At 40.6% G+C, this 12,860-nt stretch overlaps 1 protein-coding gene across 8 annotated transcripts in view; it reads right to left on the minus strand.

Annotated features, from left to right (window-relative positions):
- clcn3 (chloride channel 3) overlaps window positions 1–12,860 on the minus strand; it is a 78,606-nt gene that overhangs the window by 14,594 nt on the left and 51,152 nt on the right. For all 8 annotated transcript variants that reach the window (XM_067447193.1, XM_067447202.1, XM_067447185.1 and 5 more), the window contains 4 exons: window positions 12,403–12,655; window positions 11,442–11,731; window positions 7,295–7,481; window positions 6,125–6,523 (listed from right to left, as the gene is read on the minus strand). In XM_067447193.1, coding sequence (XP_067303294.1) covers window positions 6,125–6,523; window positions 7,295–7,481; window positions 11,442–11,731; window positions 12,403–12,655 — 1,129 coding nt within the window. The remainder of the gene's footprint in view (window positions 1–6,124; window positions 6,524–7,294; window positions 7,482–11,441; window positions 11,732–12,402; window positions 12,656–12,860) is intronic.

Below are 12,860 nucleotides of genomic sequence, written 5' to 3' on the forward strand. Positions count from 1 at the left end.
GTACAGGCAAAGAGCAGTCATGATCCATTATCATACAGACTTTTTTATACGGGGGTTCCCCTTATACTGTCTGTCAGTGTTCCTCTTTGAGTTTGGCGGTTCCGCCCATAGATATCTATGGTTCCGCCGAGTTCCGCAGGAGGACGCAAACGTGGATATGACGTGAAAGACTGGCGACATAACGGAAATAAAGACACGGTCCGTGTCTTCGAATTAAAATATTAATTTCTCTGGATTTAGAAGTTAATTGGAACTGTCGGGATAATGTAAACACACAACTTTAAAAAATATATAACATAGATATAGTGATCTTTTATATTTTTAATGCTGAAACATTACATATTGTGCCTTTAAACCAAACTTTTATGTTGACGGGTTAAAGGGTGTTACGTTTCTGTGTGTTTATATGACATGACGATAGTTTCTGAAACGGTAAAAGCCTCTCAGAGCGGCTCTGGAGTTGAAGCTCATGCATTCATGTCTTCATATAGTGAGACGCCAGAGCCTGAAAAAACAGTGAGCTTCACGAGTGTGTGTGTGTCTGTGTGTGTGTGAAATGAAACCGTGCGTCTGCACCATTCATTCACACACACAACGTGCAGTTTTTTTTGTGGTTTAAAATTCACAGACTGGTCTATATCACGATTTGAGTGTACTCACGGCAAAAAAAATTGCTTTTCTTACTTAGTATTTTTGTCTTGTTTCTCGTACAAACATCTAAAAATTCTTAAAACAAGAAGTATTTACTAGACAAGCTAAAGTAATAGTCTTGTTTTGGGAAAAAATAACTCAAAATGAAGAGTTTTTGCTTAAAATAAGCAAATTTATCTGCCAATGGGCTGAGCAAAATAATGTTGTTTTCTGTTTGAATTAAGATTATTTTTCTTATCCCATTGGCAGATTATTTATCTTATATTTTAAGCAAAAACTCTCTTCATTTTGAGTTACATTTTTACTTGTTTAGTAAATGTTTCTTTTTTTTTTACGGTGTAACTACATTAGTTAAAATTAATCTGATAATGAACTGCACTTATAAAGCAACTATTTATCTTTGTTCATGTTCATATCAACATTTACTAATACATTATTAAAATCTTGTTAATGTAAGAATTTGTTTTAATTGACTAGAAACGAGACAAAAATACTAAGTAAGAAAAGCATTTTTTGCAGTGCAGACCTGCTTCTGATTTACTCGTCAAAAATATGACAAATTCCAGTAAATTTTGTTTTCCAGTAAATTCTTCCAGTTTTTTGATTGTGGAAATCATAGGGCCCTATAGAATATATATTTTATTAAAGGGGCAGTTCAGCCAAAAATGTAAATTCTCATGTTGTTCCGAACCCATAAGATATTTCTGATGAAATCCGAGAGCTCTCCGACCCAATGTTGTGTACTCGAGACTCTGTTTAACGGCCTCGAGACCATACATTAACGGTCTTGTGCATTTGGATTCGGTATTGACTCATACTCGAACATATTAGGACTTATCCCTGAGTCCATTCGAGTCCCATTCATAATATTTCATGATTATTACTGTACGTTAATATTTCTTTACATTGATGTTTGATTGACACGTCCAATGATTGGAGCTTTTCTTGTGCGCATGACTTGAGACTAACATTAGTGCAAAGACTCCCGCCTGCTCTCTCTATATCTCGCTGTCTCCACCTGCCATCAACCTGTAGTGATCCCAGAGTGTGTCAAATCGCTACATTATTTCTCTTCCATTGTCTTTTTTATTGGTTTTGGTCGTACGCTTTATCATTTCTCAACTGTTATTTGAATATATTTCCTGTTATATTTCCAAAAGTGTCACAGAGAACACCAAATCTCGTTTAATTAAATAATGCAATGAATACAGATACGATGACTGCTCACGGTGTCAACTGAACATCTTCCCCCAAAAATGTCTGACAGAAGGCCGCCGCCCTCTCTCCTGCCGGCACATTCACACTTTTGCATTAAAAAAAAGAAGATATTTTTCTGCAGTCAGTCTTGTGCACGCCCTCCGTAACTAAATAGTTACTAATTAAGTAAAATTAATTTATTAATTAGTATTAAATTGAGTTCTATTTAATAAACACTTTCAAGGCCCAGAAAGGTAGGAAAGACATTGGTAAAATAGTCTATGTGGCTTAATATAATGAAGCGACGAGAATACCTCGTGAACAAAAATAAGTACTTCATTCAACAATTTCATTCTGGCCTGTGTCAGACTACGCAGTTTACGTTGTAAATATACAGTGCAGCTCCTGAGTCGAGTTATTTAACATTTAAATGAAAGTGTTTATTAAATAGCTGTGTATGGAGGGGTCAAGGCTCTCGGATTTCATCAGAAATATCTTCATTTGTTTTTACGGGTTTGGGTTTTACAGGGTTTGGATGAAGGTTAGGAATTCATGACCATTTTTGGGTGAACTATCCCTTTAATAAATGAGACAAACTGCAATCAAGCAGCCTGGCATTTAAGACCCAGGGGGAAAAAAGGTGAGAACATTGCAGGAATAGAGAAAACATTCTCTGAGATTTATATATTTAGAGATAAATAAGATTATGACCGAACAAATGTATATCTCTGTATTTTCTGGTTGAATGGTGATACACGGTATATATCCCGGTATTTCTATGTTTTTCTATTTGGATGAAAAAAAAAAGAAATCCCTATTAATTTTATTTCCCATCCTGTCCAGATATGTCCTAAAAACAATGTTGATATTGACGGCTATAAACAAATACAGTGAATGTAATGTAGGCTATTCAAAATATGATGTGCAAATTGGGGGTTTACAATCTAAAAACAAAATGAATCTTTTTTTTTTCTAAATTCACTAAACTAAAAATAAAAACAAAATTATATTAGCCTATATTTACATATATACTACCCCCTGCTCCCCCAAAACACTCATTGGATCTACGCAAATCTCATTTGATCTCAAAACGGTGAATTCTCACCTAAAGGCGAGGATTTCGCATCTAATGCCCCGTTTCCACCGAAATTACCCGGAACAATTTGTACCAGGACCTTTTGTTACAGGACCTTTTCCCCCCCAGACCTGCTACTGTCTGTTACTCCACTGCGGTCTAAAGTACCGTGAAGATCAGGCAAATTAGTCCAGCGATGTAGGACTGCTCGTGACTGCTCCTCCCAGTCAGCGGCGGACAGTAAACATTTTAGCGCGACACACACTGCCTGCAACAACAACAAGTATGAAGGAGATTCAAGCTGTGCTGCTTTTGCTGGTTATGTATTGCTTTACTACAGAAGTAATTAACAAAAGGTTAATAAAGCATATTGATACTAAAGCGTACTCTGAAAGTAGGCATGCACCGGTTGACTGGCCAAAAATCGAAACCGGACGGTTTTTGCTTCTAGCGCGAGACCGGGAAGCGGACGTTTTTTTTCTTTCTTTCCGCTGATTTTTCCGGAAGTGCGCCCAATCCACATATGCTTATATTGCAATTATTCGCGAACATGTCACTTGTGTGGAAGTATTTTGCAATATGTGAGCAGGACTGAAAATGCAGAGCTACCTGTCTGAAGCACAGATAAGAAGCGAACAGCCGTTGGTGTCCTGGCACACAAATACGGTAAGAGCCGCTTTCCTGCACTCGCTGAAGATGCGCGAGCTTTCCTCTCTGCGCCGTGCACAAGCGTAGATAGTGAGCGCTTGTTCAGCTCAGCTTCTCACGTGTTGGACGAGAAACGAAACGGACTAACTCGTGAGAAAGCCGAAATGCTTCTGTTTGTAAAGAAGAACATCCATGTACTTTTGAAGTGAAATACTATCAGATGATCATTTTTATTAGGGGTTCAAGCCTGAAAGGCTGAAACCCTATTGTTACTGTTAATTTTCCCATGATGCATCATTCTCCATCTAAAACTGATCGGGCAGACCAAACCGTAGGTCGTAGAGACTTGAAACTTTCAGGGCTGGTGGTACTCACACTGACTACCTACGTCACCGAGGCACGCCCCGATCGGCCTGACGGGGGCGCTACAGCGAGCAAAAGTACGAAACGGCTCATAACTCCTTAATCGTTAGGCGTGGGCTCAAGTGTCTTATATCGTTGGAATCCTTGGCTCGGGACGGACAAAACGCATGCCTCGGATTGGCTCGTCACCCTGGGAAAAAATTTGGGTATTTTTTTTTTTTTAAACCTACTTTTGTAAACTTCTCCCACATCTTTTCCCTGATTGGAACCAAACCACTGTAGACATGTTCTTGGAAGCGAGACTATTAATAATTATACAAAAATTTTAAATTTTACAATTCATGGTCGCTAAGCAGAACCAAAATGTTCAACTGGTCGGGGGCCACTATTACGAAAATGACTATAACTTGTGAATGGAAAGAGATATTTTCGCAAAACTTGGGTCACATGTCTAAGAGCTCAAACTTCGGTCACTTGAAAAAAATTGCAATGATTGTCCACTTGGTGGCGCTATAACATGAAAAAAAAACACAAAAACGGGTGTAACCACACGACCGCTAGTCCGATTGACTTGAAAATTGGTATGCGGTGTCTTGGCCCAAGGTACCATTTAGGTCTATGAGGACATTGGCGTATCTCAAAAAACATGGCCGCCATAGGCCAATGAAATTTGAGCACCTATTATGTTTATGGCTCTGTAATCACGTGGTGTTGCACACATTCACAAAATATGCATATCATATGATAGATCTCCTCATGCTGAACAACTTTGCCTCTGGGGCCATTGCTGTCAATCAAATCGTTAATTAAATACTCGTAATTATGTTAAAAATCTACTTTTGTGAACTTGTCCCAGGTTTTTTTCCCGAGCAGAACTAAACCAGTCTAGGACAATTCTCTGGACTCTCTAGATCAATAACTATCAAAAAAAAAGTTGAACTTTTGCATTTGGAAGGCTATAAAAGGGCCATTTAAAAAAGAGGCGTGGCAAAATACACTCAAAAGCCTATAAATCCTAAGGGGAAACTCAAAACTTCAGGAAAATTGTTGGGTACATGTGGCATAACATGCTGATGAAGCATGCAATGTTTTAAAGAGATCGGACTATAGGTGGCGCTATAACTGTGAAAAAGCTTTAAAAACCATGCATTTCCTATGGTAAATTGCCTATATTGGCTGTAAATGGACTTTTCCATCTATTTTTTCAGTGTTTAAAATCTTGCTAAATAAACTTAATGTCTTTAATGCCTCTGTGCTTAAAAAGCCTTAAAAGCTTGAACCCCGCTAAATGCTGCTTGCAGCTTTAATTTTATTTTTAATTACACTGACTTTATTTGGTTTAAAAAGCACCTGAATTAGCATCTTTGTTTTCTCGTTGCACTAAACATTATTTGATTTAACATTTTTGGAACAATGTATTTATATACTTTTTAAAATCATTTAATTGTAATTATTTTTTTTAAATTTAACTGGTAAACACTTTTTCCTTTACACCTTTGTTTGGATTGTTGAATGTGTGTTGATTGTGTTGTTTGGATTGTAGAATATGCAGTTGCTTAAGTTAATAGGTAATGTACATTTTTACATAGGTTCAACCTAATTTAGTTTCCCATTATTTTCAGATTGCAAACTTGTTTTCATTGGCCAAAAGCCAATTTGGCATATTAAATACCAAATAAACATCTTGTTCATGTATCCTTTCAATATTGTTTGTTTGTTGCTTAAAATAAAATCGGAAATCGGTATCGGCCATGTAAAATCATGATCGTGCATCCCTATCTGAAAGCTTGTAAAGCTAGATTCAAAATGAAAAATTTTCGCCGATTTAAAATGACAATGTGTGTTATTATCAGCTAAACGGACATTGACCGTGAGATGGCTGAGACGAACGCGCGCTTTTACTGAACGCAGAACAAACTCGCAAAATACTTTTAAAAATGCAGGTTGAAATAAAATGCTGCGTGAGCTCAACCAATCAGCATGTTCAGCGCCCAAGTCCTGCCCTCGAAATTTCCTGAACTTTGAAAAAGTACTACCTCGCGAGCAGGGCCGTTTGGAGGGGGAAATATTTAGCCAAAACTTAATCTAGACCCTGCGGTCGAAACACACTGAGTACCACCCCAAAGTCCCTGGGGAAAGTTCCTGCGGTGGAAACGCGGCTTATAATTAGACCCGTAAGCGTTTGGTTACCTATGGCGATGGTTATATCCCTGCGCAGAGCGAAGCCCACCAGTCTCTGCGACTCTTTGGAGACGATGACGGGGAAGCCGTTGTAGCTCGTTTCGGAGATGATGCCCTGCAGCTCGGCGAGAGTCATGTCGTCCTGCGTCAGGACGGCCAACGGCGGATCGCTACGGCGCGGCCGCATCACCTCCCGCGCTAACGTGGTGTGTGTGAACTCCTCCTTAGCGTCCAGGAAGGGGTATCCGTTCAGACGGATGTGGGCTTCATAAATCCCCTCTCTGCCGAATGCGTCGCCCACCCATTTGCTGGTCATCACGGCCGCCATGAGAGGAACGATGTACTCCAGCCCGCCGGTCAGCTCGAACACGATGACCACCAGAGACACCGTCATCCGGGTCACACCCCCTACAGGACGCAGAGTGAGGGTCAGACAGACTGCCAAACACACACTGAAAGGGCAAAGCATGCATACACACCTAGACAGGCTGCCAAACACACACAGAGAGGGCAAAGCATGCATACACACCCAGACAGGCTGCCAAACACACACAGAGAGGGCAAAGCATGCATACACACCTAGACAGGCTGCCAAACACACACAGAGAGGGCAAAGCATGCATACACACCTAGACAGGCTGCCAAACACACACAGAGAGGGCAAAGCATGCATACACACCCAGACAGGCTGCCAAACACACACAGAGAGGGCAAAGCATGCATACACACCTACACAGGCTGCCAAACACACACAGAGAGGGCAAAGCATGCATACACACCTAGACAGGCTGCCAAACACACACAGAGAGGGCAAAGCATGCATACACACCTAGACAGGCTGCCAAACACACACAGAGAGGGCAAAGCATGCATACACACCCAGACAGGCTGCCAAACACACACTGAAAGGGCAAAGCATGCATACACACCCAGACAGGCTGCCAAACACACACTGAAAAGGCAAAGCATGCATACACACCCAGACAGGCTGCCAAACACACACTGAAAGGGCAAAGCATGCATACACACCCAGACAGGCTGCCAAACACACACAGAGAGGGCAAAGCATGCATACACACCTAGACAGGCTGCCAAACACACACAGAGAGGGCAAAGCATGCATACACACCTAGACAGGCTGCCAAACACACACAGAGAGGGCAAAGCATGCATACACACCCAGACAGGCTGCGGCGCCGACCATGGCGTAAAGTCCCGGAGTGATGCAGTCCGCGCCCACTTCACACCACTCTCTGAACAGGAACCAGTCGTGGTGATAATACGCCAACTGCTCCACCGCGATGCCTACAATCCGGCCAGCGATCGCACCGATGGCCATACTGGGGATGAACAGACCCGACGGCACCTGACCAGAGCAAACATATACAACACACCGGTGAACAAAATATTAGGGGTGTCCCCGACTAAGGGTTTACACATTGGAATCAGAATTGTCGAATCTCTCTATGGTCGCCCGATAGTCGAATCATCTGTGTGTGTAATTGGGTTGGGAGGGGCACGACACTAGTCAGCAGGAGGGTAAAACTATTTTTATTTTCCTTTACACACTGCACACAGCAACAACTTTTAATAAAGCGACCAAAACTACCTGCAACTGACAGACGAACTGACAATGGCTTTCTTATTTAGGTTTAAATAAAAGGTAATGTGGTGGATAAACATTCGTGAAACATTTCCTCATAACATTTTAAAGCCTCGATCGAAATACAGAACATCACACAGATATAAAAACATTTTGATAAATAAACCTAAAAACAACATGCCTGTTTAGAGAGGAAGGGAACAGTGAGTGCGTTTATATGCACGTTCTTAAGCCGATTGTGCCTAAAGCGGGTCTCGCACCGGACGGGAAGCTCAGCGCCGCCTCAGGATCTCACACCGGACGCTAACATTGTATACGCGCGAGCTCAGTTTTGAACTGACTTCTGACAGAAGAGCTGCACGATGGGTGTATCTTGTAGCAATGGGTGAAATCAGTACATTGACGATTTGAGGGAAATATAATATAAATTTAATATAAAACCTTGAAATGGCGCTCTGTGGCACGGCAGGATTTTAAACAACTTCCTGAGTCGCCGCGGACAGGCACAGAATGCCGTCGCTGGTGTGTGTACACTCATTGAAAACAATGTGTTCGAATTTTAATGGAGTGGCGCGGCCCGAAGAGTCGACCTCGACTATTCGGGGTCACCCCTATAAAATATTAACCATTTCAGGGCTCAAATAGTCAGGCTTGATTACAATTTTATTATATTGAAAATCATATTAAAGCATATACAAGGCCATTTTTCTGCATAAAATAATTATTCTGATTATCGCAACATACAAATATCTTGCTCTTATTTCTGTAATGTTAAAGTTGAACTGTTGCTACTTTGTTTTGGAAGAACTGGTAACGTCCACTCAAATGTGTTTTGTAAATGGTGCAACTGCAATTCTGATATTCAAGGCTCTTGAACATTAATTTGGTCATGCTGGCTTTGCAATAAAGGCTTCTTAAAGCGGCCAATCACAAAACTGAATGTTCGATAGGGGTATAACGGTACACCAATCTGACGGTTCGGTACGTACCTCGGTTTTGAAGTCACGGTTCGGTACAGCAGTTTTACAAAATTGCTTTTTATTTATTTGTATTCAACAGTGGTTTACTGAAAAAATTGTGTCTATCCTTCTTAAAGATAATGCAGTAAATATAGCGTGTCCTTACTTCATTACAAAATTGTAATATTAAAGGTTAACATTCAGTTATTTATTTTTAGATATAATAATCAACACTCATAAGCTTCACATAAGGCAGTTTTTGCATTAACTTCTGAATCAAATTATAATTTTTCTTCTCCAATTCGTTATTTAAATATAATAATTTATAAACAGTGTCTGTCATTTTCATGACAGATTTATTTAAACATACCTTAAACAAGACATCACTAACATGTTGAGTAGAAAATAATGATTATATAGGCTAATACAACGAATATATAGGCTAATATAATGAATATATAGGGTAATTTTATTATATATATATATATATATATATATATATATATATATATATATATATATATATATATATATATATATATAATGTAAATTCATTCACTCATTGATGTAACAGTTTTTTCCACAAAGTTTCTTTAAAGAATAATTTCCATGAAACATGGCCTAATTGTACATTTGTTTTGCAAATACTTCAAATAAATTCATTGCTGAATTAGTTTCAGTGTGAAATACTGTGGTATTGAAAAGTGCACTGCTATTAAAGGGTTAGTTCACCCAAAAATGAAATGTATAGCCCCGTTTCCACCAAAATTACCCGGAACAATTTGTACCAGGAACTTTTCTCCCCCCCAGACCTGCAGCTGTCTGCGTTTCCACCGCGATAAAGTACCGAGAAGATTAGGCAGATTAGTCCGGTGATGTAGGACTGCACGCGACTGCTCCTCCAAGTCACTGACGGACAGTAATCATTTTTGTGCGACCGCAAAAATGAACAAAAAATTATGACATTTTTAGATTTAGTGGACTGTTTACATGAGACGTTATCTAAACCGATCTGGTGTTTACATGTGATGACTTTCAATCGCGATCATTTTGTCACATGCAGTTTGTCTGCCGCATCAAAAATGTCACCGCTGTTTTCTCCAGCAGCTGGACTGTGTTTACTGTAGCCATAGCAACTCTTAACGGCCACCAGGACTAATACAGTATTATATAATAAGCTATTTATTTGTTGTAAAGTGTGATAATCATCTCAGGAAAAAAATAATTATTCTGTCAGGCGCAGTTAAAGTAAAAACTGCCTGGGGCAAAATACGCTGTGTCATTCCTCCAACATTATCTTCATAACTTACGAAATAAAAAGTTTACCCCTCAGAAAAATTAACTTTCCTCTCTTGTCAACATGAGCGCAGCGCGCGCTGTCACGTCATGTAAGGACACACACTTAAAAGTAATCGGTCAGGTCGTTTACATGGTGAAAAATAGACTGTAAAAAAATGAATAACGAGTGTGGAAGAGATTCAAGCTGTGCTGCTTTTGCTGGTTATGTATAACGTTAGGTTTACTAAAGAGGAAATTAACAACGACAGAAAAGAGCAGCATATTCAGAAAGCTTGTAAAGCTAGATTTAAAATGACAATGTTTATTATTATCAGCTATTACGGACATTGCACGTGAGATGGCTGAGACGAACGCGCGCCATCAGACAGAGAGCAAGACTGATATTTACTGAACGGAGACCGAACCTCGCAAAATACTTTTAAAAATGCCGGTTGAAATAAAATGCTGCGTGAGCTAAACCAATCAGCATGTTCAGCGCCCAAGTCCCGCCCTCGAAAGTTCCTGAACTTTGAAAAAGTACTACCTCGCGAGCAGGGCCGTTTGGAGGGGGAAATATTTACCCGGAACTTCATTTAGACCCTGGTTCCTGCGGTCAAAACACACCGAGTACCACCCAAAGTTCCTGTGGTGGAAACGTGGCTTATGTCATTAACTCCTCACCCTAATGTCGTTCCTCTCCCGTAAGACCTCCGTTCATCTTCACACACAGTTTAAGATATTTTATATTTAGTCCGAGCGCGTATGCAAGTGTATGCACACTATACTGTCCATGTCCAGAAAGGGAATAAAAACATCATCACAGTAGTCCATATGAGACATCAGTTAGTTCATTAGAGTCTCTTGAAGCAGCGATAATACATTTGGGTCCAAAAAAATCCAAAAATACGACTTTATTCAGCATTGTCTTCTCTTCCGTGTTCCTCCAAAAAGATTCAAACGGTTCATGAATCAGTGAATTGATAAATGATTTGGGTCGCCAATGTCACGCGATTTCAGCAGTTCGGATCTTACGGTCAATGTTTGGATCCTGTGACATTGGCGACCCAAAACATTGATCGATTCCCTGATTCATGAACTGTTTGAATCTTTTTTTGAGGAACACGGAAGAGAAGACAATGCTGAATAAAGTCGTAGTTTTTGATATTTTTGGACCCAAATGTATTTTCGCTGCTTCAAGAGACTCTAATGAACTAACTGATGTCCCATATGGACTACTGTGATGATGTTTTTATTCCCTTTCTGGACATGGGCAGTATATAGTGTGCATACACTTGCATACGCTCTCAGACTAAATATAAAATATCTTAAACTGTGTGTGAAGATGAACGGAGGTCTTACGGGTGAGGAACGACATTAGGGTGAGGAGTTAATGACATACATCTCATTTTTGGGTGAACTAACCCTTTAAACTACTGCAACAGTCATCACAACACAGAAACGCAAAGCGCAAACGCCGGCTTCTCACCTTCAGACCGAAGGTGAAGATGGTCATGATGATTTTGAAGACGAGGGCCAGGCTGAGCTGCCACATGGCGGAGTAGACCCCCGGGGTGGCGGCGTCCGAGCCCTCCGGATAGGCTTTACTGCCGTTCATCTGACTGCGGTACTGGCAGAGCTGAGACGACTCCAGCGGGCCACAGTCCGTGAACAGCTCCTTAATCAGCTCGCTGGTGTTCTGCCGCGTGTACGGGTTCGGGAACGCCACGATGGCCGTGATGGCCGCCACCGTGATCACCTCCAACACCGGGTACTTGCCTAAACAAACATGCATTTACAAAACAAACCAACCGTCTCCATTGACTTTCTATTGCGTGATGCTGCCTCCTTGTCATTTTTGACTTATTACAAAAAAACTAACAATGTCTAAAAGCTGATATGTGACAATGTGTTCAGAAAACAAGCAAAATAAAACAGAACCAAAAACCCAGAAGTTTTTATAAGCTGTTGCCCCAAAAAACGAGCGTTTGAAGTCATAAAAGTGCATACATGCAATAGAGACAGAGCGCGACATGTTATATTACACTGAGAGCTACTGGAGGGGAAAGTAGTCAGTGACAGAAAATATAACATAAAACAGACATTTGGATATTTCACAAAATATTTACTGCACACGTGGGCATACTGAGTGTCAGGATCACAAAAATGACCCATTCTTCCTGCTGAAGCTTCACGTCTTATTGCCCGTATCCACTTTTAAACTCTCGTTTTTTGGGGGTCAGCTTATAAAAACCTAGTTCTGTGTTTTTTAGCTTGTTTGCTGTACACCTTGTCACATATCAGCTTTTAGACAGTGTTCTGTTTTTTGTTATAGGTTAAAAAAGACGATTGTTTCCCCCCTCCTCGGTGTGGGCGTGGCCTAAATACGCTCTGTCTCTATACAAAAAAAGGTCAAATAACTGAAATGTGGCGTGCTGATGTGCATTTACCGAAGCGCGTGGACTTGCGTCGGCGGCACCAGGCGATGTTGGCCCGGATGAAGAAGGCCCCCCACAGCCCCCCGAACACGCCCAGAAGGATGAAGGGGAACAGCTCGAACAGGTACCAGGGCGTGTGGTACTCCACGTAGAACAGCACCAGCCGGCTGTTCCCAAACGGGTTGATGGAGCGCAGCACGAACGCCGCCACCAGAGCAGCGAAGAACGAGCGCCACAGCGTCTTCAGAGGGAAGTAATAACTGACCTGAGAGAGATGGGAACATTACGACATATTACACTGCAAAAAATGCATTTCATACTTAGTATTTTTGTCTTGTTTATAGTCAAAATATCTAAAAATTCTTACATTAAGAAACGTTTATAGTCAAAATATCTAAAAATTCTTACATTAAGAAACATTTACTAGACAAGTAAAAATGATTGTCTAGTTTTGGGAAAAAATAACTCAA

The sequence above is a fragment of the Pseudorasbora parva genome, chromosome 1 (genome assembly GCF_024679245.1).
Source record: "Pseudorasbora parva isolate DD20220531a chromosome 1, ASM2467924v1, whole genome shotgun sequence".
NCBI lineage: Eukaryota > Metazoa > Chordata > Actinopteri > Cypriniformes > Gobionidae > Pseudorasbora > Pseudorasbora parva.